Source organism: Lonchura striata, chromosome Z (genome assembly GCF_046129695.1).
Source record: "Lonchura striata isolate bLonStr1 chromosome Z, bLonStr1.mat, whole genome shotgun sequence".
Classification (NCBI taxonomy): Eukaryota; Metazoa; Chordata; class Aves; order Passeriformes; family Estrildidae; genus Lonchura; species Lonchura striata.
Window position 1 is genome coordinate 61441805 of NC_134642.1, and position 27437 is coordinate 61469241.

The 27437-nt window shown below is 40.5% G+C and overlaps 1 protein-coding gene across 2 annotated transcripts in view; it reads right to left on the bottom strand.

Moving 5' to 3' along the window:
* Positions 1-634: 634 nt before the first annotated feature.
* ECPAS (Ecm29 proteasome adaptor and scaffold) overlaps positions 635-27437 on the bottom strand; it is a 59571-nt gene continuing 32768 nt past the window's right edge. For both annotated transcript variants that reach the window (XM_021525016.2, XM_021525014.3), the window contains exons 22-49: positions 26966-27138; positions 26396-26497; positions 24494-24617; positions 23438-23583; positions 22439-22493; positions 21564-21678; positions 20567-20632; positions 20204-20321; positions 18265-18432; positions 17305-17384; positions 16450-16555; positions 15776-15823; positions 14687-14808; positions 13448-13598; positions 12607-12672; positions 10775-10864; positions 10241-10307; positions 9500-9591; positions 9345-9411; positions 8919-9110; positions 7747-7955; positions 7196-7239; positions 6518-6710; positions 5870-6014; positions 5161-5266; positions 4916-5004; positions 4283-4354; positions 635-3449 (exon numbers count right to left, since the gene is read on the bottom strand). In XM_021525016.2, the coding sequence (XP_021380691.1) occupies positions 3310-3449; positions 4283-4354; positions 4916-5004; positions 5161-5266; positions 5870-6014; positions 6518-6710; positions 7196-7239; positions 7747-7955; positions 8919-9110; positions 9345-9411; positions 9500-9591; positions 10241-10307; positions 10775-10864; positions 12607-12672; positions 13448-13598; positions 14687-14808; positions 15776-15823; positions 16450-16555; positions 17305-17384; positions 18265-18432; positions 20204-20321; positions 20567-20632; positions 21564-21678; positions 22439-22493; positions 23438-23583; positions 24494-24617; positions 26396-26497; positions 26966-27138 (3146 nt within the window). In that variant the 3' untranslated portion in view covers positions 635-3309. The remainder of the gene's footprint in view (positions 3450-4282; positions 4355-4915; positions 5005-5160; positions 5267-5869; positions 6015-6517; positions 6711-7195; positions 7240-7746; positions 7956-8918; positions 9111-9344; positions 9412-9499; positions 9592-10240; positions 10308-10774; positions 10865-12606; positions 12673-13447; positions 13599-14686; positions 14809-15775; positions 15824-16449; positions 16556-17304; positions 17385-18264; positions 18433-20203; positions 20322-20566; positions 20633-21563; positions 21679-22438; positions 22494-23437; positions 23584-24493; positions 24618-26395; positions 26498-26965; positions 27139-27437) is intronic.

Sequence of the window (27437 nt, forward strand, 5' to 3'; positions counted from 1 at the left end):
TTTACATTCTTACCTGAATGTATCCTGCTGCTTTCACTGGCCAGAAATGACACGTCGTGGGGCTCAAGTCCAAAGCAGCTTTATCATAGCACTACAGAGCAGGTCTCTGCTCACCACAGCACAGGACCCGTGTCTGTGTATGGTGGGTGTGTGGTCTGATGGCATTTCCCTGGCCAGATGATACTTCTGCCACTTGGTGGCAGCATAGGTGAGGTTTGTGTTTGTGTGCTGTCCTCTACTTACCTCATTTGTGTCCCTTATTTTTCTTCCTTTCTGAATACTGTTTAGAAAAGTACATATAATTGAGGTAGCACTGGGGGGGAAATGTGTGCATGGCTGGAACAATTTGGAAATACTGAAGTTCTTGAATATTATTTTAGTAAGTTTTCAATCTCATGGCTCACCTACCATGTGTATGTAATACATACATGACTTCAAAAGAATGTGTCTGTAGTACAGACACATGGCCTAACCCTGCCTCATCTCAGGGGACCAAGCTATGGACTCAATAGCACACAGGGCTGCAGAACCACCATGTGTCTCCATGAAGGGAGGGCAGTGGGCTGAATCTGAAGCACAGGAACACTATACAATACCCACCGCAGGAGAAAAAACACTACCAGTTACTCCAAGGAACAGGTCATGCAGCTTTTATTTAGTTTTTACCTTTTTGGTAAGCAGGAGGGTTTTCTTTCAGTCAGACCATTCACATATTTGGACAGTACAGATTGCAATAAATTTGATGGAGGTCTTGCAACATTAGAAAACTTTTCTCAATATACATCCATTTAAGCAACAGCTTGTAAGTCAGAGCAGGAGTGCTAGAGTCAAGTCTGCGCACTGCACTCCAGGTATACAAAGCATTGCAGCAGCACAAGAAATGCCCGTGCTGGGCAAAGTACAGTGTGTTTTACATAGTGCAATCACTTTTAGAGGAGAAACTCTAGGAAGGCCACATCTATTTTTTTTTTTTTTTTAGTCCTATCAAGTTTATAAATGTGAGGGGGGTAGAAATCAAACCTCTGACTTAATTAACTTTTGTACAGGTAGGTTTTGTGTATAGGCACATGCTTTAGAGAGGAGCTCTGAATCTGCTCTGTAATCACGAGAAAGACATATTGCTTTGTGATTCAGAAAGTGTCATACCGTCTCTAACCTTCCTAACACTCTTGGCCAGAGTTGTTGATCCAGCTGTTTATTATAGAGTTCCTAGAATACGCTCTTCCCTCTAGTGTAAATCCCCAGTAGAGAAATTAGGTTGCTATTGACAATGATTACAGTTATTCTACGTACAGTCATTTGACCATACTAGGCATTGCCTCTGAATACTCCAGTCCACAGTGAAAGCTCAAATTACCAGAGACATGGAGGCTCTTGCTTTTCTGTTACTGTCACTCACCAATATGAAAAAGCCCAAGTCAGAAAATGAACTGCTACTGCTACAGCAAAGCATCACCAGTAATATTCACCTAATAAAAAACAATAAAAATAAAAAGGGCACTCATGACACATGTCACAGTAAGCAAGTTTTTTAAAGATACTGCAAAATTATTTGCCCAGTAAAATTTTAAAATGTACACTGTGCTCAATAGTTCAAACTACACGTAAACAAAGAGCAGCTCCCTGCAACAAGGTATAAATCAAAACATCATTAGCACCAGCTCCCAGCACCAAGGAGTTGCCCACTGACCAGTTCTAATGTACAACGCAATAGTGCTTGCTGAGGTTTCTGCTACACAAGAGCCACAGTGGGACAGCTCTGCCCATTTCTTCCTGACATTCTCTTACCAGCTGTGCACAAATTACATTCTTCCCTATGAAGAGCAAGTCAGACAACAAGATTGTTACAGTACCAGGAAACACTGACTGGGGAATGGCACCTGAGGGGAAAGTAGGTACTGCATACCTGAATCTGAATAAATGGGCATGGAGGAAACATGATGTCATCTAAGCAATCCTCCCCTTAGAACGCGGATCTGAAAGCAGCTGCAGACTGCAAGAAAAGAAACAAAGCCTTCTGGTGCTGAAAGCCATGAACATGATATTGCCCACACTAATGATTTTATTTCACCATCAGCAAAGCATTTATCCCCAAAAAGTTGTACACATACTGGTCAGATTATGGAGCAGTGCTATCTTCACACTATTAAAGTTTGTTATAGTGGTCAAATTTGTCTTTTGTCAGAGGAGGAAGGAAAAAAAAAGGAGACAGGCAGCAGGCCACATCACCATACAGCAATTTTACTCCCATGTTAATGCAGATATAATCTTAAGTGCAAATTGCTAGAAACCAGCATGACTTGGGCTCTGATAAATGACAGATGATTCAGTTTCTTACAAATATTGACAAGTCTAAATTGTTACAGGTTTCCAAAGCAAGAACAGGTTTACGAACAGGAAGGGAACAAAACATTACCACTACTATTAAAAAAATGTGTCATTTCAAACTTCAAACACTCTTCAAAAACATATCTAAAAAAGATTGTTTTCCATTTCTTTTAAATTTCTGGGAGCTAAGGAGTGTCCATGCAAAACAATTTTGAGAAGAGCAGTGTTCCACCTGGGTACCAACTAGGCTCAACTTTGTCCCAGACAGCTTAGTAAAGTGCTCTCTTGTGCATCCTTTTGGGGAAGAAGTTCTCATTTAACATTTGGGAGGCCAAGGTTGCCAGCTGGGGAAGGCATAGTCTTGGTCAATCCATGCTGAGGTCAGAAAAGGAGAAAGGAGTGACGTTAACAGTACTCTGCCTTTTATAATGCACAGACAACAGGCTGCAAGGAAGGAGCAAGCAGATGCAGAGGTGGGTGTCAGATGAAACCCTGCCCCTGGGAAACCACAGGAGTCAAACACAGGCCTCATCAAGGGAAACATTTTGTTCTCTACAGATAACAAACACCAGCACTACTGGAGAAGACACCAGTTAACAAATCTCTACATACAAAAATTGTGAAAACTAAATATAGTTTTACTTTCTGTGCTGGTGGATTTTTAACAGTTTTTCTGAAGGACAAAGGGGATCTGAGTAACATTCTTCTGCCTAGTCAAAAAAAAAAAGCATCTTGCCCTTGTGTTTTTTATGTTGCACACTTACAAACATTCTAGGGCAGATGATATTTGCTGATAAAACAACTAATGATCAGCTTAAGAGTAAAAATAATATTAATGGGGAAAAGAATTTAAGGCATTTTTTATTTTGGCCAGGAATGATGCATCCTACAGAGTAATCTTCATTTCCCCACTTGGTTTTCAGACCACTGCACTTTTTTGTTTTTGTTTTACATGGCACTTCAAAATTTATGTTTTACAACTTAGTCAAGATTTTCAAGTGTTCTCTTCAACACAAATGCCTTCTCTTGCAGCTCAGGTCTGCTATCTGATGCCATTGTAGACAATGAATGAACGAGGTGCTCTCTGCTTTCTTGTGTCAGGCTTTTCCACTGTTGAGCTTCTGTGCAGATAAAGACAGACAAACATTGGACATGAACACTGTGAACATGAACACCAGAAAACAAAACAAACAATTCCAAAAGGACATTGCTTTCCCCACACAGGCTAAAAGAGTGACTGCTTCAACCTTTCACTCACAGTTCATACTGCACTTTCAGGAAAACTCAGATTCACCTGGATGCTCAGGTGCATGTGCTGCCTCCTGCCAGGGAGTTGCACCTTTCTAGACCAGCTGTTATTGTCTAAGCCTGCAACGTGTGAACACAAAGGCCTGAAGAACCGTGTTTCCCATGTTGCAAATGGCTCATGAAAAAGGCATGTAAGATTTTTGCCCAAATAAAGGAAAAAGAAATGCATACCAGAAACCCAAAGGAAAAATTTGCTACATAATAACTGCAGACACACATAAACCCAAGACCTAAGAAGACCTTACCCTATGAAGACAATTCTGCAAGGGTTGAATACTACATAATAATGAGAAACCAAACTTGACACTGGAAATGTAAAAATCACTCCTCTGTACTAAGAGGAGTTCCCCCCCTCTATGGAGTTTGAACGTTACACAGACAGATCTGACAAGACAGTTCTATGAGCTCCATGTGGGACTCTCCTTACTGAACGTTTTCCTCACCAAAGGAAATGGTATCCAAAGGTACTTTAGAACTCTGTATTAGCTTCAGTTACTTCAAGGCCTTACTTCCAAGTCCCAGCTTCCCCAGAATCACCCAGTGCTGCAAGCAGAAGGTAAGGCCATCTCTCTGGAGTTCCAGGCCATACAGCCAGGTGCCATCTTTACCAAACAGTGGCTCTTCCAGGTGGCAAGTGAAGTCTCACCTTGTAGTCTGGTGAGCAGCAGCTGTATCACAGACAAAGCTTCTGTTCTTATGGATGTGTAGCTTTTATTTTCTAAGAGATTTAAAGAAAACAGACAAGAAAACCCAAAACCACGTTGAGAATCAAATGCATTAACCTTACAAAAAGCAGTCACCTCTGTGATCTCCAGACCACTTTTGCTAACACATTTCACTGAGCTCTTGTTTGTGGTGTCAGTCTGCAGTGCCCTCTTGAACACTAGGCACATTTCAATGGCAGAAAGCCAACAACTGGAGGCTGACAAGTCAACTAAATTTTGTGCATTGCCTCTGCCACTACCACAGAGCTGCTCTTCTTACATATTTCAACAGGGAACAAAATTCTGCCATAGCTGCAGGGTAATGGCAGACAACTTCTGTGTGTAACAGAATGAGTGAGTTGTACTGGCTAGAGACCATACAAATGTTAACAAGCAGGATTAAATGAGGGTACATAAACCCCATGCCAGCCATCAAGCACAAGCTTGTCACAAAGTTACTTGGTCTCTGACAACTTCTGCTTATTGTGCACTTCCTCTACCACACAAACCCCCAGAGGACAACGATATTAACAAGTAATTAATCATCCATCACAAACCAGGAGAAGTCCATTTACCTAAAGAATGGGTGATAGAGGAACAAGTTTCCAGAAGTATTTCTGTCAAAGCCACAGGGTCAGAGTGCTCCTCATCAAACAGCATTAGCCTGTCAAATGCAAAAAGAGTCAGGCATCCTGTATCCCTGGGACAGAAGTTTGCTCAACTTCTCCATGAATTCAGTGTCATCAAATTCATTAAACAGTTTCAAGGAAGAAAAAGAAGACAAATCACTGCTGAAGTGGAAAGCAGAAAGAATAATTACCCTTGAAAGTAGGCATTCATGGCTTGTAGCACTCCAAGCTGCACTTTCCATGTGCTGAGTTTCAGACGGTCACACATTAACTTGCAAAACTCTTGGCGATAGCAACCTACAGGAGAATAAGGGCATAACTGTGCTACCACATGGAAAGGCAGAAGGAAACACTTACTGCTCTGTCTCCAAAGTGCTCCTCAACAAGTGACATCAAGTTAATCATATGACCAAGTCAGCATCCTGTAACGAGTGACCCCGAAAATCTTCACCACATTAACTCACTTATTAAAAATGCTGTCAGATAAAACAGCTGCATTACACACTCTGGCATGCTAATAAAAGCAACCTTTTCCCAACCCTCTCCAGGTATTCACAATTCTTGTACTAGGCTTTGATGCAAACATAAATATGAGCAGCAGAGTTAGGCTTCTTTTCATTAGACAAGCCACCTCACTCATCCTACACATCTATAAACTCAGAACATTTTTGTGAAGTGAACTTAAGACAACAGTAAAGATTTTTCCCAAGCATGTCTTATTTTGCCTGAAAGCTGTTGGGGCAGCTGTCTTACTGAAGACCCTTACTATCTGCCTGCAGGGAGATTCTGCATCTTTTCCTGCACTCTTCTCACTCTGCACGTGATCTCCAGGTTTTTCCCTTCTTCTGCTTTTCATTTTAAGAGAAAATAATTTGTTCTGCTAGTCATCAGCTGACTTACGCTGTGTCTCTGGGCTCCTTGGCCAGGCTTTGCCCAGGGTCTCGAAGGCACAGATCAGGGACTCCATTTGAACCTCTTTCTCCCTCATGTCCTCATCCTCTTCATCATGCTTTGGAAAAGCTGCTCCCATGCTCTCCAGGGAGTTCTGTGGAGGCCATGGGGGAAGGTGTGACTGACAGAAGGATGAGGGCAGGCTAGGTGCACAATGCAGTGCAGCCTGCACACACCAGCCCAGCTCTGGCACTGCTGGCAGCCTGCAGAGGGGCACAGTGGGCTCTGTGGCCTGGCACCCAGACACGTGCCTGTGCTACATGAGTCCCACTCTTTGAGCTGCAAGGCTTTGCTGATACTAAACACAAGCACTCTACACAGCTTCCCAGGAGCCTTTTGCTGCCTATAGAGCAGTCAAGAATTAACTTTTCAAGTGGTAACAGGACAGTGGTGAATATCACAGGCAGTACTCTGTAAGAACAGTTGAGCTAATTAAGAATTTCGACAGCACAGGCAGAACCACCCCAGAGCTCACCAACTGTCTGGTATTCAGTCCCACCAAAGATCCGGCAGAAGTCTGGCATGCAGCCAGCATCACTGAACTATCACCACCTGAGTGTTCTGCTTTGAAAGAGAGAAAACTCACGAAACTGTCACCTTCTTTATCATGGGGAAGATGATATCAGCAAGTTCCTGGAAGCGGTCTTCCTTTGTTGCCTGCAGCACCCCAGCTGCACAGCGCAGTGCCACCATCTTATACTTCAGGTTTTCTTTACGACATTCTTTCAGGAGAGCCTGGACAACATCTGTGATGGTGGGCTGACCTGGCACTGACTTCTGCAGCTCTGCACTGAAATGCAAGGCACATGGACACTATTATGTTAATCTCATCTCAAAATCTGCTGTTCCCAGAGAGGAGTTAATTCCTGTGTCAAGGCACTCAGCTGCCTAGCAGTAATTGTAACAAAAGTTACACTGGGGTGTGCTTTCTCACTGTTTGTCTGCTCTCCCTGTTTTAGTCTCTTATTTTCTTACATGCTTCCAAGGCAGATGCTCCCTTATTACTCTTCTACCTCTTCCTCCTTTTCCCATTTAAGGTCTTTCCTCTTAGAAATTGTGGCCTCTCAATATCCTCCTCTTCCTTTCTAAATCAATCATTTACTTCTGCAGGTCTCTCTGAAGCATCACTTGCTCCTCATATGCCAATAAGAGCTCAGGATGGTGATGACAAACTTTCTATAATCTCCTTAGTACGCTGTATGCATTAACACTGAACAACAACCTCCCTTTTGAGATCTCAGATCCTGAAGGTACCACTTCATTCAAGACACTTACCTGCACACAGAAACAACACTGGCAATGGCCTTTAATAGCTCCTCCTGCAATAACAGAAGAGACATCACTAAGAAGTGCCACATAGCCAAAATGCACAGTCCTGCCACACGGGGCAAACCTTTGTGTTCTTCTGCAAGGGGCAGTGGGGAAACATGCCTGTGACATCTGTTTGGGAAGCAATGTCTGTCTATCTCTTGCCACTCCTCCTGCAGAGGGCTTAGCTTTCAATCTGCACAGAACTGGCAGCAAAAAGGGGCCTTGCAGCACCACTGAGCACATGCTACTATCCTCCAGGCTAGAAATGGTGCAGTGGAATAGGTCTAAGTGGGAACCCAACTCCTAAAGCAATCTGAATTTCACCTATCTATCTATCTATCTATCTATCTATCTTCCCAGTCAATTCTATCTGCTAAATGCAGGACAAAAGGCAGACTCCCTGCATCAGCATTCTTATTGTGCTGCTCTGCAGCAGAGAGCATCGCATTTCCCAGCTCAAGGGCTGCACACTGCTGGGCTTACAGCAAACCATGAGATGACAGTTCCCTCTTTACCTTCCCAGTCCAGGTTCTCCCCGGCAGGCCTTGCAGCAGTGCAGAGAGCACCATTCCCAGATGTGGTGGTACAAGGGAGCCTGTCTGCTTGGCAATTGATGCCATGGCAGCTGCCCCCTGAGCTTTCATCTTCCAGGACTGGGACTGCAGAGCCTTCTGGGTGAGGGATATCAACTCCTGCAAATACAGTCTGATCCCACCCTGAGTACCTGCATGTCAAATGGAGGGAAACTATAATTTTTCCACAAAACAAACATACCTTTGAACTTACTTAAAAAAAAAAACAACAAAAAAAAAACCAATACAACTAAAATAAACCAAAAACCCACAAGCGAACAAGACCAGTGCTACCGTGGAAAAAACAAAAAATAACCAGTTACAGATCTCTTGAGGTTTTTGGCTGTGAGATATATCAAAAAGGTCTACTTCAGGCAAAAGCATGAAGAATTCCTCCCAGCCTGGCTGAAGATGGGTTCTTTTCTAGAGGTTCCAAATAAAGTCTTTGCTGTGTATTTACACACACAACTCATTCTAGTCCTTCCATATAGCATTGTGTTAGCCTGTTTCCAAGGAATATAATGTCTTTTTTCTTCCAAGAACAGGTCACTAGAGAACCTTTTTCAGCTCCTTTCTCAGACTCCAGAAAAATCATCTGGTGACTGAGGAACCAGATCTGAAATCTGAAAGAGTCAGCAAAACAATATAATACGTCCAGATCTTCCTCTATAGAAAGAACTGCACTTCTATAGCATAGATTCATTCACTGAATCTAAAACCAGAGGTATTACCACAGAGATCTCCAAAAGAGAGAAAGGTCAAAGCTCCTGTAACTTAGAAGTGTGCGGTGGCCCCTACAGGCTGGCATAAAAATTTCCAGAGATGTTTATTTATCTGTACCATCAGGGTCACATTACAGTGGCATTAAGTATATCACAGTTTTAAAATACTTCCACTGTGCCTGTCCACCCTTGTGATCAATGCCCCTGTAATCATTTTAAATAGCCAGAGAAGGTAAACTTCATACAAGAAATCTAGAGCAAGGAAGAAAATGGGAACAAGCTTCCCAAATCTCTTACCATGAAAACTCTCTATTTCAAAATGGAATTCCAGAAATCATGCTATTTCTTGTCCCATGCTTCCCAGAAAGGTTTACTACTCTTAACATCACGTACCAGGTACATTTTCCTGCCAAACTTCAGTCCACAGAGTAGAATTCTCTTTCTCTCCTTTGTCTTCTTCAGGAACTTCATGCATTCCAAGAAAAGCCAATGGCAGCACCTGCTTGGCATGGTTCTTCAGCACATCTGGGCTGTAGCGTCCCATAGCATGTACAGTTAAAGCACAGCCTGCTCTGTAAACTGGCTCTGAAAGAGCAAAACAAGCACCTTATGACTGGAAAGGAGGATTATCCTTTTAACTGCTTGGTTTGCCTCTTGGAAAGCAGAGTAATTCACAGTATTGTGTAACATTGCATAGGAATTATTCAGCAAGTAAAACCAAGCATCATGATATAGAAATGTTTCTTTACTAGCTTTTGATGTCAGCAGGAACTTTTTCTGCATTGTATTCTGTAAGAGAATACCTCAAAAGCAACACACCTTCCTTCTCCATGTACCAGCTGCTGAGTTTGTGCAGCAGCTTCTCGGTGCTACTGTCCCGAGAAGTCTGTAAGAAGGAAGAGACTCAAATTATTCAAACGCTTCAAGGAAGATCACCTATAAAGAAGCAAAATAAAACTTAAAGCCCAACTTACCCTGACTAGATGCCCCATAGCAAAGGCAAAAGACTTCTGTACCACAGTGTTGCGATCAGTCAGGCCACTAAGTAAAGCAGTCATAAGTTTGCCTGTTGGAAGAAACTTTACTTAATCAAAAGCACTATGTTTGATTCCTCGGTCAACAATTACAACAGCCTGCATTTCAATTATTTATGCATAATTGAATTTATGCATTTTTCCTCACTGCATGGATGTGGGGTTATTAAGTCTGTAAGTCTTACATTTAAATTAGTGCTAGTGTTTTGCACACCTTGACTGATAATGTTCCTGTATGCAAGCACTCCATGTTTTCATGCTTTCAGCTTCACTTCTATTCTGCAACAGAAAGGTGAGGCTCTTTCTACTGTCAGAAGAGAGCCAATGAAGCAAAGTTGCTGTTCATAGTCTACCCATAGCCCCAGTTGAAAAGACAAGTTCATAGTGACAGTGCTGCACTAGCACAGGCATCATTAGACTGCTCCAAGAAAGACAAGAAATACTTTTGCCTATTCCTGCTCAGTGCTAGTGAATTGCCTCAACTCCTTCCTCTACCTCTTCCAAATTGGTGAGGTACTGAACCTACTCCAAGCATGTCGATCTCAAACAAAAAAGATAACTTCAAACAGCTGTCTGATAAAAATAAACATGTAAAGATCATTCTTGTGCTAAGCTCAAGGGAAAAAACACCACAACAACAAAAAGTCCCTTTAAAACCTGACACTAAGAGACAGACCTTACCTGAATAAGGTGTTAAGTCTTGAGGGCACTGTGTGGTTAATGACACAATTACACTGGCACAGCCCCCCTGGAAGATTGGCAAGGGAAAACAAAGGTAAGATAAAACAATATTTGCCACTGGTTATTATTAATACTTGCTCTGGTGCTACCTGTGTTGTAGGACATGATCTACACCCATTCAACTCTATTATAATCCAAGAGCAGTAAAAGTTTGCAAAACATGAATGACAAAATAGGAAGTGAAAAAGGACCCACAGTCAGGACAGATGATCCTAGAAGATTTACAGCAATCGAGGACAACCTTCTGCACTCATGTGTTGCAGAGCACAGCAGCCACGTAGCCCAGAGGAGGCTAGGGCAGCACACATTGAGCACAGTGATTAGTGGGGTGGGACTCAGATGTCAAATGACTCCAGTATCTATCAACCCAAGCTGTTGCTTTGAAAGACATAGCAAAAGGAACCATATTTAAATTGATACTGCCCTATATTTCCTCCTTCCTTTCCAAAAGAGCTATTAAAAGCACAGACATACCTTTGTGCCAAGGCCAACTCCACTTTTGATCAGTTCACACAGCCGAGGGACCAACTCACTGAGGACAGATACATCCAAATACTGCAAGCTCTAGAGAAAGGTAAGAGACAGGAAGAGAGAGGAAAAAAAGTAAAAAAAAGGAAAGGTAATGATGGTAAAGTTGGCATATTCCTAGCAGAGGCTGCCTCAGCACTGCTGGCTGTTCCTCATCTGAATCACAAGAGTTTGCTGCATGATGAGAAAAAGCCCACATGAAGTGGATTCCATGACATACAGAGTCTCCTGTCCCACTTCTCTGTTGAGCTGACCTTGCTAAAACTATCATTTGCTGGAACGGATGTTCTCCTGCACTCCAGCTCTTCAGAAAGCCTGAAACTAACACACTAGGGTAGATAACAAGATCCAAACTAGATAGTGACATGGAACCAGTCAAGCCAGGTTTTTAAACAGGTCAAGACAAACAAGCAGCATAAATGACATAATGGTAGAAAAGGGATGGGATCAGTATAATTTTTAATCTGCTATGCCTAAAATGCCACTGGGCAAAACAGAAAGCCTCATGTTACCAGCACTCTGTGTAACATACTGTGTCCAGAGGCATTCTCTAGCAAATTCAAGGATCACATACTAAATGAAGGTAATTGAGCTTCCCAAGTCAGATCAACTGTTACTTCCCCCTCCACCACTGGTATGGTGAAGGAAATTATCCATATAATCTCCCAGCCAGCCCCAGAATATAAAGGAGGTTGCTCATAAGCCAGGATATCTTCACAATACTCCAGGGAAGCCATTACTATCTCTCCCCTACCCTACAAAATCCCAATCAATGATAGGGGCACCACAGCTGTTCCCCCAGGGCTGGCAGGGTAGGGCATGGCCTGGAGGAGAGACAGCAGCAGCTGCTGCAGCCTGCAGGGTTGCAGCAAGTACACTTTTACACAGAGCCTTTCATTCCCAACTGCTTTACACTCTGTTTATAGAGACCACTTCACCTGACACCAAAACTCAACTCCACACATGTTATGTATAGGAGGGCTTGCTGTTGCTGTTTTTTCAGAAGTCAAGGAGACAACAAATTGCTCTGGTGGCTACAATTCTCCTAAAACTTGCTAAACCCTCACATTCTCTACCGGCCCACATGCCCCTTGGCTGTATGCAACGCCTGAGCAGACAAGAGGTGCCTTTTTTTTGGGAAGGGACAGGTACGTACAGAAGACAAGGAGTTCTGCCAGGACAGATCCTACAGCTCAGCATCTGGGCATCAGCAACTCCTCCTCTAGCAGCAGGAAACTGGTGCCAAACACCACTTGCTGACAGTGCTTCCAGTGGTTTCAGCATTCTCTCTAACTACCTCCACCATGAAAGTATGGGCGAGGCCCAGACAGGAATATCTAAGGCACCACAAGGCAATGTTTCAACAGCATTTATACCTTACCAACAACTATCATCAATTGAAGGCCCAGGTGAGAAGTTGGTTTTGGAGTTGTGGACCAGAGATGAAGAGACATGCTAGTAAACATAACCTAGAATTAGCTGAGGCCCCATCCAAAGAAAAGCACTTGAAGGATGCCCTCTTCATCAAAGCAGGCAGGTCTTTAGATGAAGAAGCAACCCATCTGACTTCAAATGGAGCCAAAGTTATTCACAAACTTTGAGGGGAAAGCACTGGTGCATGATGAGAAGTCTGTACATGAAAAGGAAGTGGACACACAGCCACATGGAGATGTGATAAGAAAATAAACCCTGAAGAGATACTCTGTAAAGCTTCCATTTTAATTCCTCTTCTTCTACAACATACCTTACAGTGGAACCCTTCTGAAATCAATACATACCATGTTAATAGTTTCCATCATGGGAGATGACTTGACAGCACTAAGTCTGGCACTATCCATTGCAGTCTCAAAACAAAACAAAGAAAACCATCAGGAAAAAAAACCCAAACAAATCCAAGTTTAAACACAAAATAAAAACAGGAGAAAGGGCAACAACACCAGCTGTAATTCACTACCTTACACTAAAATCTATTTCAGATGCATGGAGAAAGCAATTATGCCTACACATTATGAAAGTTTCCCTTTCAGAGCCAGAGGGATATTCTAGAGGGAGGGAGAGATGAAGAGAAAACAAAGAGCCGGGAAAAGAGATAAAATCTCGCACTGAACTGTTCACATTGTTCACTCCCTTTTCATTTGTAAAGGAATAATCTAATTTAATCACAATGAAATTAGCTAAATTTGTTTCTAATCAATGGGTTTCAATCACTTTCACAAGAAGACTGTGATTGTTTAACATGGTTCTCTGACAACAATTAAAAAACATGGTGCTGACAACATCCACCTCTAGCCCACACCTTCCAATTGAAGTTATATGAAGTCCTGAAGTTAATACCTTGGGGAAAACAGCAGTGACATTTAAAATCAGATTACTAAAATTGCTCTTCACTTTTGGAAACATAGAGTACTCTAGTAAAAAAAGATAATACCAATCCTTCAAAAAAACTCCCACATTTTCCAGCCATATTCCGTGACCAAACTTTTTAGTAACTTATTAGCTATTTCTCTTTGCTTTTTGAACACCACTCTATTTAATCTGCTATTTTTTCTTTCACTGAATGAGGATTAAATCTTTGTCATCTCTGCTGTGTGCATACTTCCCCATTATAGCTGCACTTACTTTCTCTTGATCTGTTGCAGAAAGACTCAGATAATTGAGGACCTGAGGCTCCAGCACACTCAAGGATTCCAACAGGGCTGGGATAAGTTTTGGTGCATGAGGTTTCAGCATAGACCCAGCACTTTTACTGATCTTCACAAGAGTGTTAATGCTGGAAAAATATTAAAGGGAAGGTCAACAGAGATACACACAAAATTATCTGAAAAGCCTCTCTGATCTACTGCAATCCAGATATACTAATATAAATCTTCCTTCAAACAAAACCACGTGTAATTTTTGCTTAAACAAAATTATTCCCTAGCCCTGAGCTTCCAAGGGATGTTATGTATATTTTGGCCAGAGATTGTTTACCTTGGCCCTGGAATCACAAACGGAATGGGCAAAAAAGTAGTACTGCAGACAGATAAGGAAAGAAATAACACACCCCCATGTTTTAAACAAGCACTGGGCAAAGTCACCCTGAGACATGCATTGTCTCTGCCCAAGAAAAGACAGGTTACAATAATCTATTCAAACCTTACTAGTTGGTTTCAGACTGATCACATCTCTCATGCTGCATTTTGACAAAGAGGTTCAAAAGGAACAAAAAAAGTTCAAGAAATATTATTTTGTTAGAAGCCTTCTAGTCTTCCTAAGAATTATTTTCATGAATACCAGCTAACCACCCTTCAACTCTGAATTTTGCAGTTTTTCTGTCCCTCAGTAAAAGGAAAGAATACACAAGGTTATAAATTGACAAGTACATAAAGTCCCTATACATCAAGGGACATTGAACTGTTAAAATACATAAAATGTATTTTAACAGTGTGACCAAATGCAGTCAGTCACATGTGGGATGTGAACTGTCAATATTACAAGAACTTGTGAAATCAGACATGGCTGTTTGAAGAACCATGGGACTTTTTGTTTGCAACCAGAACATATATGCCACTCCCAAAGGCCAGCCTTAGCATGGCCACTGCTTCTGGATCAGCTTGCCATTTGTACAGAGAGAAAAGAACTTCCTGCTTCCTGGGAACTGAATCTGGGCATTTGCAGAGAGGCCACATACTCCCAAAAGACAGGAAGAGGTCTCAGGGCTGCTGTTTAAACTCTGTGAAAGAAGAACTCAGCAGGAAAGCTCTTTTGGGGAGCAACTTGTCACTTCAAACACAAAGAACATTCTGCAACTCAGGTGAAGAAGCTTGGTGTGTTTGGTCAAGACTCAACCCCCAGGAACTTACACGGTGCAAAACTAACCTGAGAGATCGGACTTCAGCAACTGTGCTTACTATTCCTTTGTCTAGGAGGCAAGGGAGCAACACAGCTACTGTCTTCTGACCTGCTGCTCCTTTAGAGGGGTCACACATTTTCACACAGACCTGGGGATAGGTGAGAATCAGTGCTGCAAACATGTAGAAACCTCTCTCCCAGATTATATTATAGCACCTTCTCCTTCACACAGAAGAAGCCAACAGCAACTAGACAAACTGCTCACAGCCAAGCCCAGGCTCTGTTACACCTTCATCTTTTAAAAGGTAGTTAAGCCCTAGGAGTCATTCCTAAAAGGGGTTTCAATTACAGTCCACTTCCAGAAAAGACAAATCCAGAGTCTAGCAGGCCTTGACCTGAATCTGGATGAACAGGTGAACCAAACGGCCTCTCAGTTGAAGGACAGCCTATGTAGGGATGGTTATAGGGACTCAACCATTCCACACAGCAGAGCAGCAAGTCCCAGATGAGAACAGATTCTGCAATCACAACCTTTTACAACAACATTTTCAATCCTCACTTGCAGCATTAAACTCTCACGCACTATGAAGTCATCACTTTAGATAAACTCCCACTAATATGACTTTTTCAGAGGATTACCAAACAAAATATCAATGATATATGTGTATTACACCCAAAAATCCTTGTCAGTAACAGCATCACAGAGTAATCCATACACAGTTCCCCTGTTTCATACTAGTGATGTATCACCAGGCTTGGTTAACTTGATCAGTCAGTCTTGGTAAACTGTTAAACTTAGTTAAATTCCACTCCCAAGTAAAGAAAAAACAACATCGGAAGAAAACCCCACAGTTTATTATATCCTTCTTTTGCTTGTACAGACCTTAACATTGCATTGCTCTCAAGCAGCAGGACTTCACTAGCATCAGTAAAAGTACAGGGGACTGGTGATGCTTACCATGACTACTCCCTAGGGCAGTCTTTCAAAGTTCAGTCTTTCATAACTGGATCTTACACTAGAGATTCTCTGAGTAAATATAGTCTACGATTACTCCTGACATCAAAACCATACATGCCTTGTCTACTTGTGCATATGACAAAATTGTAAAGTTTTACCTTGCTTAAAGTTTTTAGGGCTAGTTCCGCCGCCTTTCGCACAGTCTCCTAAAACAAGAAGTCATCAATTACTTCTTTTATTTTTGTTCTTCTAGAATTATTAATATTAATTGATAAGCATTAACACTAGAACAGACAAGGCTATCTTCATGGCCAATACTTAATAGAAAGTAGCAATATCTTTAGAAGAAAGTATTAGAACATCATTAAAAGAAATACTGGCTTTGGTCCATCTGAGTATCTGGTACAATCAATATATTCACAGAGCTGAAACCTGAAAGGACCCAAAGAATCTGATGTCATATATTCAAGTTCAGCACACCATACACCATAAATCAGTTCAGCATATAAGAAGCCCAAAATAAATGTTTTTATATTCAAAAGTTAAGCAACTACTCAGGAATTCTTTTATAAGAATTCTTTTCTCAGGAAAAAATCTCGAATCATCTAGAATAAGCACAGCAGGAGTGAAACCCAACACTTCAAACATAAAGAGAATTTCCACTGTGGCAAGGAAATTTTACTTTCAAGAAGCATGAATTTCTAGTCTGCTTAATAATCAAAATTCCCACTGGCTTCAAGCTCATTTGTCAGAGAAGCTCTCTTTCAATACCTCAGAGCTTGATCACTGTACTGTTTGTTTAAGATTCCTATTCAGTTCTCAGTTCCATTACCTTAATGTCATCTTGCACTCTGAACAGGACTTCCCAGATCTCTGGAAGCTTGTCTATGACATCATCCAAAGGTCTCCCTCTTAGTAAGTCATTTAGTGCCAGACAACTGCAAACAGGGAATTTTATTTCTTTCACACAGTATTCTTACTTGATATAGCTGTATATATTCAGATAGCCTTATAAATATAAATAAAAAGTTTAGAAAAATGAGAACTGTTTCACACTCCTTACTTTCCCCAAACACTGAATCTACTCTGTCACAAGAATGTCTCCTTTGGCAGAGAAAAAAATGCTCAGTTGTTCAGGTAAAACCTGAAACAGGTGACAGGAAGTGAAAAAGGCTGCTGTGGTGAAAACTGCTACTGTAAACATTCCAGTGACAAAACTTTTAGTCTTCTCTTCTTTAAGCATACAATGAGAAGAAATCAAAATGGTATGAAGTATGGAATTTAAATTAAAATTGAGGTTTCCAATACAGCATAGCTACAAACCATTAAAAAAAACAAAAAGCAGTTTATTAAAAATGGCATCTTGCTGCCAAGTACATAACTGTCAGATTGGCAAGGTTATCTAAGAGAAAGCATTACTTCAGATTAAAGGATAGGCAAGAACTAGTAACCAGAAAGCTCATTCTTCAGAAGATTTTAAGTATAAAGCAACATGCAAGAAAAAATTTCAGGCAAATATCTTCAAGGTTGTATCATAATTCCAAAGGCAGGCTACAAGGCTGGGCTGTATCCTAATCAAAGGATATGTCTTCTTTTCCTCCTCAGCCTCTTCAGACTAACAAGTTTATGGTGAACAAGAGAAAAGAACTGAGTTCAAACACAAATCTAATACTTTTCCTAGCAATACCTGGATTCTCTGATCCTCCACAGATTGCTGGTTAGGTTACTGATCAAATCCTCAAGAATTTCCTTCATGTATTTATCAACCTATGATTAAAAAAAGGAAAAATCATTAAACAAGTACAGCTATGCATCCTTGTCCAGTACTCTTTAAAAAAAAAAAAAAAAAGTCCAACAAACAAAAAGGTTGTATTTTGCACGTTGAAAGCAAAATACAACCTGCTTTCAGCCACATCAGATGAAATGCTTGCCAGTGCTGTGCAAACTTTCTCCAACTGTGCTTTAGACATGCTTTTTCTCTGCATTGCACAAGTGCTTAACATTGAGGAAGATGCAACAAGAAAAGTCCCCTAAGGCCTTTATCAGCTGAATGTTAAAATGCAGCACCAAACATAAATTTACTCAAGAAGCAGTTGGGCTTTAATGAAGCATTAGAGTGAATGACTTCACATTAAGATCAACTTTCCTAGAAGAAAAAAATGCAAACCCAATTCCAAGCCTTGCAGAACCAGAGCAAGGTATGTTATGAAAATCACTTATTCCTGAAATACACCTGAGAGGAGTGCTCCTCAAACAGATGGAACAGCCTCCAACCCCAAGCTTCCTCCCACTCAAAAACTGAGGAACTATATTTAGTTATATAGTCCATAAGGATTAATGAAAAAGTTATCATAAGCAGTATCAAAGCAATATCAAAGTGGAAAGACCCCATTTTAAGTAAATAATACATTTTAATGCTGGCTGCACAAACAATGTCAGCAAAATCCTTTCACATATGAGAGAAAAGTGCATAACCTCTGTGCAAGCTCCAAGCTCATCCATGGATTTAAACACCTCCTTTCCAGTGCAGTACCTCACCTCTTTCTGCACTGCCCCTCCTTTCACAAAATGCATCTGTGCCATGAGGATCTCCAGTACACTGCTGGCTGGCAGCAAAGCCCCTTGCTGCACTTTGCTGGTCACTCACCATCGACTTGTCAGTGACCAACGCGTTCCAAATGCTGGTCATCGCCTGTCGAATGCCCAGGTTGGGGTCAAACTGGTAACGATAGAGCCGGGGAAGAAGCTGGGGCAAAAATGGAGCCAGCTGCTCTCCAGCCTTGGCAGCTATCACATTGAAACCAAAAGCTGCTCCCTGAAAAAAACAACAAAATAGTATTTGTTGAAACATTGTTTACTCACCCAGTTATTGCTCATGGCCACACCACAGTCAGGGGCAAAACTGACTGACATGGTTCAGATTTAGACCAGATCAAAAGATTTAGAATGGTACTAGAATTAGCCCATCCTCACTGCTACAGTAACACAGTAATCTCACACTCAATACACAACACACTACTTCAAAACTTTCTTCCAACCTCAAATTCATGATACTGATTGATCTCATTTGCAGAAATAGTACTAGTGAATTAAAACTATGCAGATTTAAATACGTTCTTCCAAAAGAGATTATTTCTTGGCTAAACTGGTGAGAGTGGGCCACAGCTTCCTTACAACTCTGCTGATTCAGAAAAATTAGAGTAACTTAGGAACTGAAAAACTAAAACCAGAATAATCCCACTTTATTTCTAAAACCTGAAATTTCTAGGTATTATAATTTTGCATCTGTCCATATTTACTTTAAACTTCAGTATTCTTTTATGACCTTTTCTTTCTCCAACACTGTCAGTTCCACTGTCACTTCTAAAACAGTGGAACTGATGCTTGCCTGTGAGGTCCCACGAGATTTGGCAGCATAGCCCAAGAAGAGATTACTCAGTTAAGGCAATGCAGTGACTGTCTCTAATGACTGCCTATTTTCTGACTTGCAATGTCAAAAGCTGCCACTCAAAACCCCACACTAGAGATTTCAAAGGACAGGATGTGTTGTTTGGGTTAATCTAGAAACAGCAATAAAGACACATTTTCAGACAGGATCACTGCCATGAAAAGCAAGAAGCTGCAAAAAGTATAAGGAAAAGCAGGACCTCCAAGGCCTTGAACAGCATGCTCTGTTTAGCTCTTGTTGGGTCAAGAGCTAAACAGTTGGGGGGGTTTAGAGCACAGATTTCCAGATATCCCGTTCAATTTAAAAGACTTTGCAGATTCTTCAAATGCCAAAGCTCAACCCACTCGTTCTGAGTGAATTTTCCTAACTCATCTGTGCTGGAGAAAGTCCATAAGGGTCAGAAACCTAACTATACTCCTGGTGCTTTTGAAGTCACAGTGCTGAAGGAAGTCTTAAGAGGGGCTGAATTGTCAAACTCTGGATTAGAGTTAAAGCTGGGACTTGTTTTTTGCACTAAATGTTGTTTTCAGGAACTCAGAACAAGCTTTTCCATGCTTCCATGAAGCCAGTGAAAAGTCCCCACATAAATGCTCTGAACAGTACACCTAAATCTTCAAACTTAAAATGCTCCTTTTTTCACCTGGAAGTGAATCAAACAGTATTTTAGCTTTGCTAAAGCTCCCAACTGTTTTACAATATCAAGACTTGAGTTGAAAAGGGATACTTTTGGCAACAGTGCTTTTTAGCAACTTGATTATTACTTTTTACTCTGCCTCCTTAAGTAACAAAGATTTCTTTCCTTGGCATCCAAAAAATCATCCAGTTTTCAAAACATTATCACTGTTTGAACACACTAAGGATTGTCCTCCTAAGCACACTCAAAAAAAGAAAAAATCAAAGGATGTCAAATAATTCAGAGGGGAATGTAGGATTATAGGAATACTCTGATACCAAAGTTTTGTTGTAAGAATTTCAGGTAATCCTAAATTTTTTTTCTCAGCCTGCTAAATTTGCCTTGGACTTACACCAAAGCATCAACATATGCAGTCATTCATAAAACGTATGATCAGGAAAAGAGAAATGGATTGTTTCCAGAGCTCACAGTGGGAATGGAAGATGTGAGAAAGCAGAGCATTACCTTCCGAGAATTCCACATGGCATGATGGTTGGCCAGATTCATGAATTTGTACACCAGGTCTGGCTGATTGAGGTCACTAGCCAGTGAACAAAGCTCCTTGTAGGTAGAAAGACCTTGACTTTGAAAAGCAGAAGGGAAATCAGTGTTACTATTTTTAGTTAGACAAATGCTACATCACCTAAAGCTATATTCAATTCACACTGTAAAGCAGGCAGGTAAAGGTGAGTAGCACATCTGTATTACACAGAAATAGTTAAATAACATAGAGAACAAGAAGGAACAAAATGCCAGGAAGCAGATTTTTTTAGGGAATTCTGTTTCAGCACTGACTGCGTCTCTGACAGAGACTATCAGTAAACTTACCCATCTGGGGTTTTACTCAGACCTCCCTGAAATACCACAGTTTCTCCAGTCATCTCATGTTTGGCTCTGATAGAAAAGAAGCCCAGTATCAGCATTACCAAACTCTACAGCTGAATATACTGCATACTACAGAACAGGTAATTTGGCTTTATTAATTCAGGAGCTTCACATTTTTTTCAGCTCCAATCCCAAAAAAACATATAGATGGGCAAAGCTACATACACTGCAAGGAATGTCATTAACCTGTATCACGTGTAATGTTAAGGAGCGATTACTGCAAGTGAGAGTTTTGCTACCTTTGTACAAAGGTAGAAAGTCAAAACACTGAATGATGACTTTTTAGTTCTGTCCAGACATGAGCCATAAAATGGACAGTAAATGTGTACTTAAAAAATAAATAATACAATTTCTATTAATCTTATTAATTCCTGCTTACCACCAATGAATCCCTACACTCCAAGCCTAGGTTCTTATGATTCAGTGGCCAAACCTACATCAGGTTAGACAGGAGAAGTCTATTGAAGAGCATTTCCAGTACTGACCAACATGATCTCTAGCCATGAATCTTGTAAGACCAGTATTTTTCATACTAAAGCTGACAAGCAATCATTAACAGCACTTCCTTAGCAAAAGGTGCACTTCAGCACAAGCAAGTCACCATTTCTGCAACATTCACAATGCACAGAGTTGCTGCAAGTAGTCATTGTTCTCCGCAATTACACAATGTAGCAAGTAGCAAATCTAAGCAAATCCCAGCCCATTTGATCAGGACTGACATATTATTTTGAAGCTTTGCTGAATGGAACAAAATCAGAACAACTTCTGTTACAAAATACTCTAAGCTGATTTAAGAAATGTTCAGTTTGACTCTCTGTGAATGGATATTGGCTTGCCCTTGACCCCAGAACATCTCTTTCCACACAAAGAAAACGGCACATTTTTATTCCCAGACATGTAACTTAGAGTACTCTCTCACTGTGTTCTGAGTTCACTGTACCTTTTCCCAGTCATAAGGGTATCAACAAGCGTAGTGACAAGCTCTTGCTGATCCTGTTCGCTTCCTAGTTCATATATCAGCCCAAGACCTTTTGAAGCAACATCTTGACTAAGCTCTGCAAGAGATTTTACCAAGCAAAATTCAAGATAAGCATGTAACTAAGCAGTACACAAATTTCAAAAGTAAGGTTCAATGAAAATCATGACATAGCTAACATGGCTCAGTTGAACTTCAGAGCTCTCTCAATTTCAGTGCAGATCTAGTCTGTGATGACAAACTTTGTATTCTGAAGGCATAAACTCCTTCAATAGTTACCTTCATATAATTATTGTTACTGCAAATTTTGAAACAGCAGAAAGAGTTCCAAGAGCTATAGGTATTCTGACATGCTAGTGGCACCCAAAATCAGCTGTAGTAATTAATACTCTCTTCAGCTTCAGTGAGCTTTGCATAGGCTGTTGGATGCCACTCTTTCCACTAGCTGTCATGTGTAGAGCTGTAATCCAAAATGTGCTAGCTTGAAGAGGTCCTCAGAGTTTCTGTTCATGCAGAACTCTGTGATATACATCCTGCTGCCCAAAACAGAGATGAAGTAACACCACTTCTGTTACTACAGTCTGAAGGGGCAAATGCATTGTGCTTCACAGCCAAATGCACAAAAATGTTGTGCTTATCTCTGTACATGTGCTTCTAATCTCTGTACATGATGCCTAGAAAATAAATCATTCCTATTAACATAAGAAATGGGAAGCTTCCACAGTCATATTTTGATGTTGACTGACAGAGAGTGCAGTTGACTTTATGCCTGTTGAAAGATTCCCTCCAGTCTTCTGAATGACCACGAAAAGACAACTCTAAGATGCAACAGTACTTACCATCACTATCTGACAGAATTGAAACAAATGCACTTTGAATATCCTTGAGATGAGACTGTAAGATGAGAAAAAAGGGCATTATTTTGGATCTTTTGTTTGTTCTCCAGGTAAGTTTCTAACAGAGGCTACTGTATCCATGGAGTTACCCATGTGAGCTACACTTATGACAAGAACCGCCCTATTTTAATACAAGGCAGCAATCATCATAAATCCAGATTGCAACCAGATGGGGCTTTCTCCATCCCTAAACTGGTGAGTTTTGCCACCTCCCTACAAGGTGCACTGTTTATATGAGTGCAATATGTGGCAATGTTTTATATATAAAAATTTACATTTGCAAAGCAGCTTGTCCCAAAGCTCTTTATCAATACCTGTGGAGTACAAAATGGTTACCTGATCCCATCACAGTCCATAGTACATCTATGCAAATAGAAGACATTTTGGTTGGGAATGTTTTAATTAGTCCTTGTATAGGATGTTTCACGTTTTCTCATTATGCACAAGCACTTTAAATACAAGGTTCATACAGCATACCAAAAATACATATGGAAAGTACACAAAGCACACTGTAACTGCTCCTAGGAACCAAAGACAAACACCATGAAATAAGTAAGTTCTGTTCTCCTTTTTCTTCCCCTGCTAGACCTCTCAAATATTTTCCAAATATAAATCCTAAACACTATACAGATACCAAACTCTTCTTCCCAAGGTAAGACGTAGCGCTACTTCATCTTACAATAGCTATTTACATTGAGATTACTCTGACTTGGATGCAAGTCAGATGTTTACAAATATGACAAGCACCCTTGTTCATCTGCCAGATAGTCTGTCTCTCTAGAAACAAAAGATAGGCCATGTCTCAAAAAGACCTCAGTAAAGACCATACGAGCACAGGGAGAAAAGAAGCAATAGAAGTGAAGGGGAAGGAAGGGACAGAAACAAGATGAGAAGCAAAAATAGGGACAAGGAGCCAGTGTTAGGAAAAGGCATATTTCTTACCTTAATTGCTTTGTGGGTGCTCAGTTTTTTCACCAATGACAGAAGCCAGATGCAAGCTGCCTGTCTAACATGTGGGTTGGGACTGATGATGTGCTTGTTCAAAATAAGGTCTAGGACCCAGGGCACTACATCATTCACTTTCAAATCTATATGAAAAAAATAAAGGTGGAGGGGAGGAACTTTGAGAACTATCCACACCCATTTTAATGAAAATAATTAAAAACTTAATGAACTCAAGAGTACTCAGGTGACACCTTAATCTCTGCTTATTTAGGAAGTCACTGGAGTCACTGGGAAAGTAATAAAAGTAGAATATATAATGAAAATACAAAATACTCCTAACTCTTCATGAATCTGTTTCAGAGCCTGTGTCCAAGGAGAGGTACCGTTCATATTGCCTAAGACTCAGAGCAAAATATATTTTTTTTGTTAGGAGTCACAATTTCTAGAACAATGGCAAGGTTTAATTTCTACCACATGCTCAGTGTTCTGTACACTGCAAATCTAAGACCACTCTCACAAAATTAAAACATGTGTTTGCAGGTCTGAGACTGATATTCACAGCTGCCTGAATTGAAGCTAGCCTTTTGTCACACTTTTGTTTCAATGAGTACAGAATCTTAGTCCTTAAACAGAATTTCTGCATTTACTGAATGTAAATTTCACTTAATTGTATCACTTGAAGTTATTTGAAAACACTTGCATTTTGATTTTATAACTCTATCTTCCAGTTCAGGTTTCAAAATGGTATTTTAAAAGATTTGTGTATTAAAACCCCAAACTAACTCAACATGGCAAACAAAAAAAAAAGAAAAAATGAAACAAATACAGACTCAAGTGGCAATGAATTACATAAACAGCTATTTAAAAAACCCATTAATAAAGTCTCTCCTCTGAGCAGAGGGACATTAAGAGGTAAAACAACCTGTATATAACCACAAATACAAAAACTCTCTTGTGTATTCTGTTATAAACCAAACACCACAGAAATGAAGCTTGGAGAGAAGTATTAGCCTAGGCATTTCTCAACCTAGCCCCTGCATTAGGAACAGCTACCTGAAGGAGGGATATATTCCTCCTCTGTGACTGTCCATGCGTCCCGGGCAGCCGCTGAGCTGGTTCCAACAGCAGCACTGGTAATGGCTTCACCAACAGTGAACTGCAGCTCTATCTGTTTGGCCTGAAAAACACATCAGAGCATCACTGACAGTACTAATGAAGAATACACCAAGGCTTCTGTCACTTAATAAAACAAAAGCACAGTCTCTTTCCCAGTCCCAACGTTCAGCACCAATTTACAGTAAGATCACTCTTCTGGTGAGCCTCTGATTCTATGTGGCACCTCAGACCCACTGAAGTTGATGGAAAATGAGGCAATGCCAACTATCTGAAATGAATGATAAAAGCTTAAATTTCCACATTATTTTAAAGCATACCTTTGGCAAAGTATTAACTAGTCTCGGCAGAAGCTAAACTTGGTGTAAAGAAATAATTCAATAGAATAAAAATAAAACAAAGTTAAAATGCTGATAGTGATTAGTGAAAATTACTATGGCTTTACTACAATTGGGAGTATTTAAAGAGTCTCCTGTAATTCCATCCAGAAGCTGATGTCTTAAAAGATGCAGAAACCTTTTTTCACATTAAAATAATTCAGATGGTACTTGTTTTGCTTCACTGCCCCCCTTACACTATCCTCTGAGCCTTTAGGAATGAGATATGCCACTTTCTTGTCAGTACTCATGATGAATTTTATGTTGCAAGAACTCGTTTCCATAATTGCTGAGTACCTTCTAGAAAGTTTTCCTTATGCTCTAGAAGCACAAAATGCTCAGGCTCTTGGAGAATGAAGCCCTTAGCTTCCTGCAATCTAAGATAAATAGTTTTTTTTCAAGTACACCTTTTATAAAGGAAATTGTAATGTCCGCATGCAGTTACAGGAGAAAAACACGGCACTCGGAAACAACTTTTGATGTTTCTGTATACAGAATTCTTAGTATTTTTAGTATTCTATGTATAGTGATAGGACAAGTGGTTAAAAGCTTCAAACTGAGAGTAGGCTTAGATGAACTATTGGGAAGAAATTCTTTACTGTGAAGGTGGTGAGGCACTGGAAGCAGTTGCTCATAGATGCCCCAACCCTGGCAGTGCTCAAGGTGAGGCTGGATTGGGCTTTGAGCAACTTGGTCTAGTGCAAAGTGTCCCTGCCCTGTTCACAGTAGGGGGGTTGGAACTAGATCATCTTTAAGGCCCCCTCCAACCCAAACCATTCTATGGTTCTTGCTTGTTTGAAGACATCAGAATTGGAGCACTCAGCAAAGCATGCCTGTCTGATAATCAAAAGACAATTTCTACAATGCGGAATCCTATGTCAGTATCAGCAAGGAAGAAAGGTAAAGGTTTTTCATTTACAGATAAGCTGTAAATGAAAAACACTAAAAAAGCTCCTTTTATTATTTAATTTTGTTATCTGGCATATTGCAATAGGTATAGAAGCTCTGAAGTACTGTGAAAGAATGAAGTGCACTTCAATAATGAATTTAGATGGACAAGATATACATATATTCCTATGGACTTCTAATTCAAGTGAGTTGTATTAGCTGATGTACTTTCAGGGTACTTTTGAAGGCCGAAGTACAGGCCTAAGGCTTCATTAATATAAGCCTACAAAAAAATCCATAAACCTCTTTAAGGTGAACAAGTATTTGCTCAGATTGAGGCAGAGACCTGGACTAGCAAGTAAACTGTGGCATAAAACCTTTCACCAGCCCCAAATCTATCTCTGCTCTCTATTTCAAGGCAGTTTAAAAAATCCCAGAGGCACTATTATAAAAAGCCAACTCCCTTTATAAATCTGGCTCTAGAGTACATAAAAAACACCCAAAGAGAAATAGCAGTATATAGGTTAATACACTGGTAGTGTGCAGTGTAAAGGATAATGCACTGGAAGTGTCTCACCTCCACAGAATCCATTAAACCCTGCAGCAGTAGCTTCTGGTGAGGAAAATCTTCATCTCCCACTGGGAAGTAACCTAATGTTTGTATTGCTCGTTCCTTCATCTTAAATATAAACAAAAAACAACACCATCATATAACTTTCCTGTAAGTCCATAAGATGCACCTCAAACCCACTATTTCTCACCCTTGCTGAAATTTTACTCAAGGAATCAGAGGTACATGCAAGCAGCTTATCAGATCATCAGTGCACTTCTTTTCCAAAGCAGGTCAGAACAAATGTCCTGTTGCCTTTGAGGATTGTGTGCAGGTAAAAAATGTATCCCCATTTTTCTTGAATTAAAATTAAGACCATTCATATTTTCATCTCTTAAGCCCCTAGTTATGACTATAGAAAGCACAAGTGATCAGTGCTATACAGTATTAGAAAGACCCATACCCTACCCAACTCACTAAAGCCAACAAAAAGCCAAATTCCTTTAAAAAAAGAGGCTGAATTTGGCATGTAATACCTATACCTAATGAGCATTCAAGAAAAGAACAAGAATCACAAGAACACTACAAAAACCTTGCCTTATTTGTTTCCTTGCTGGAAGGGATTCGGGCCAGTAAGTTTTCAACAAGTTGCAGTTTTGTAAAACCTGTTCCTTCGTTGGGGATTGGCAAGGGGCCATTCCTGCCAATCTCTCCAAGAGCCATACAAGCACCCACCACAAGGAAGGGAGAGGTACTGTCCAAAAAAGAACCTACAGGGAAAAGAAAACCAGGATGACTCAGATTTTGTATTATTTAGCAGTGGACAGGCACTTGTATTTTACCCATGCAAGAAGCAAAGCATTAATCTCCTCTACAGCTGGTAGGAAGCATTATGTTAGAAAAAAATGGGAGTGAAAGGAGACATTGAAAGCAATCTAGACAATACACCACTCCTGATTGTGCTGTGTTGGTCTGCAAGTTACAAAGCCCACCTAGACTTTGCTGAAATGTCCATACATCTAATTCAGATTACATTCTTACAAGCTGTAAACTCTACCTGACAAAAATT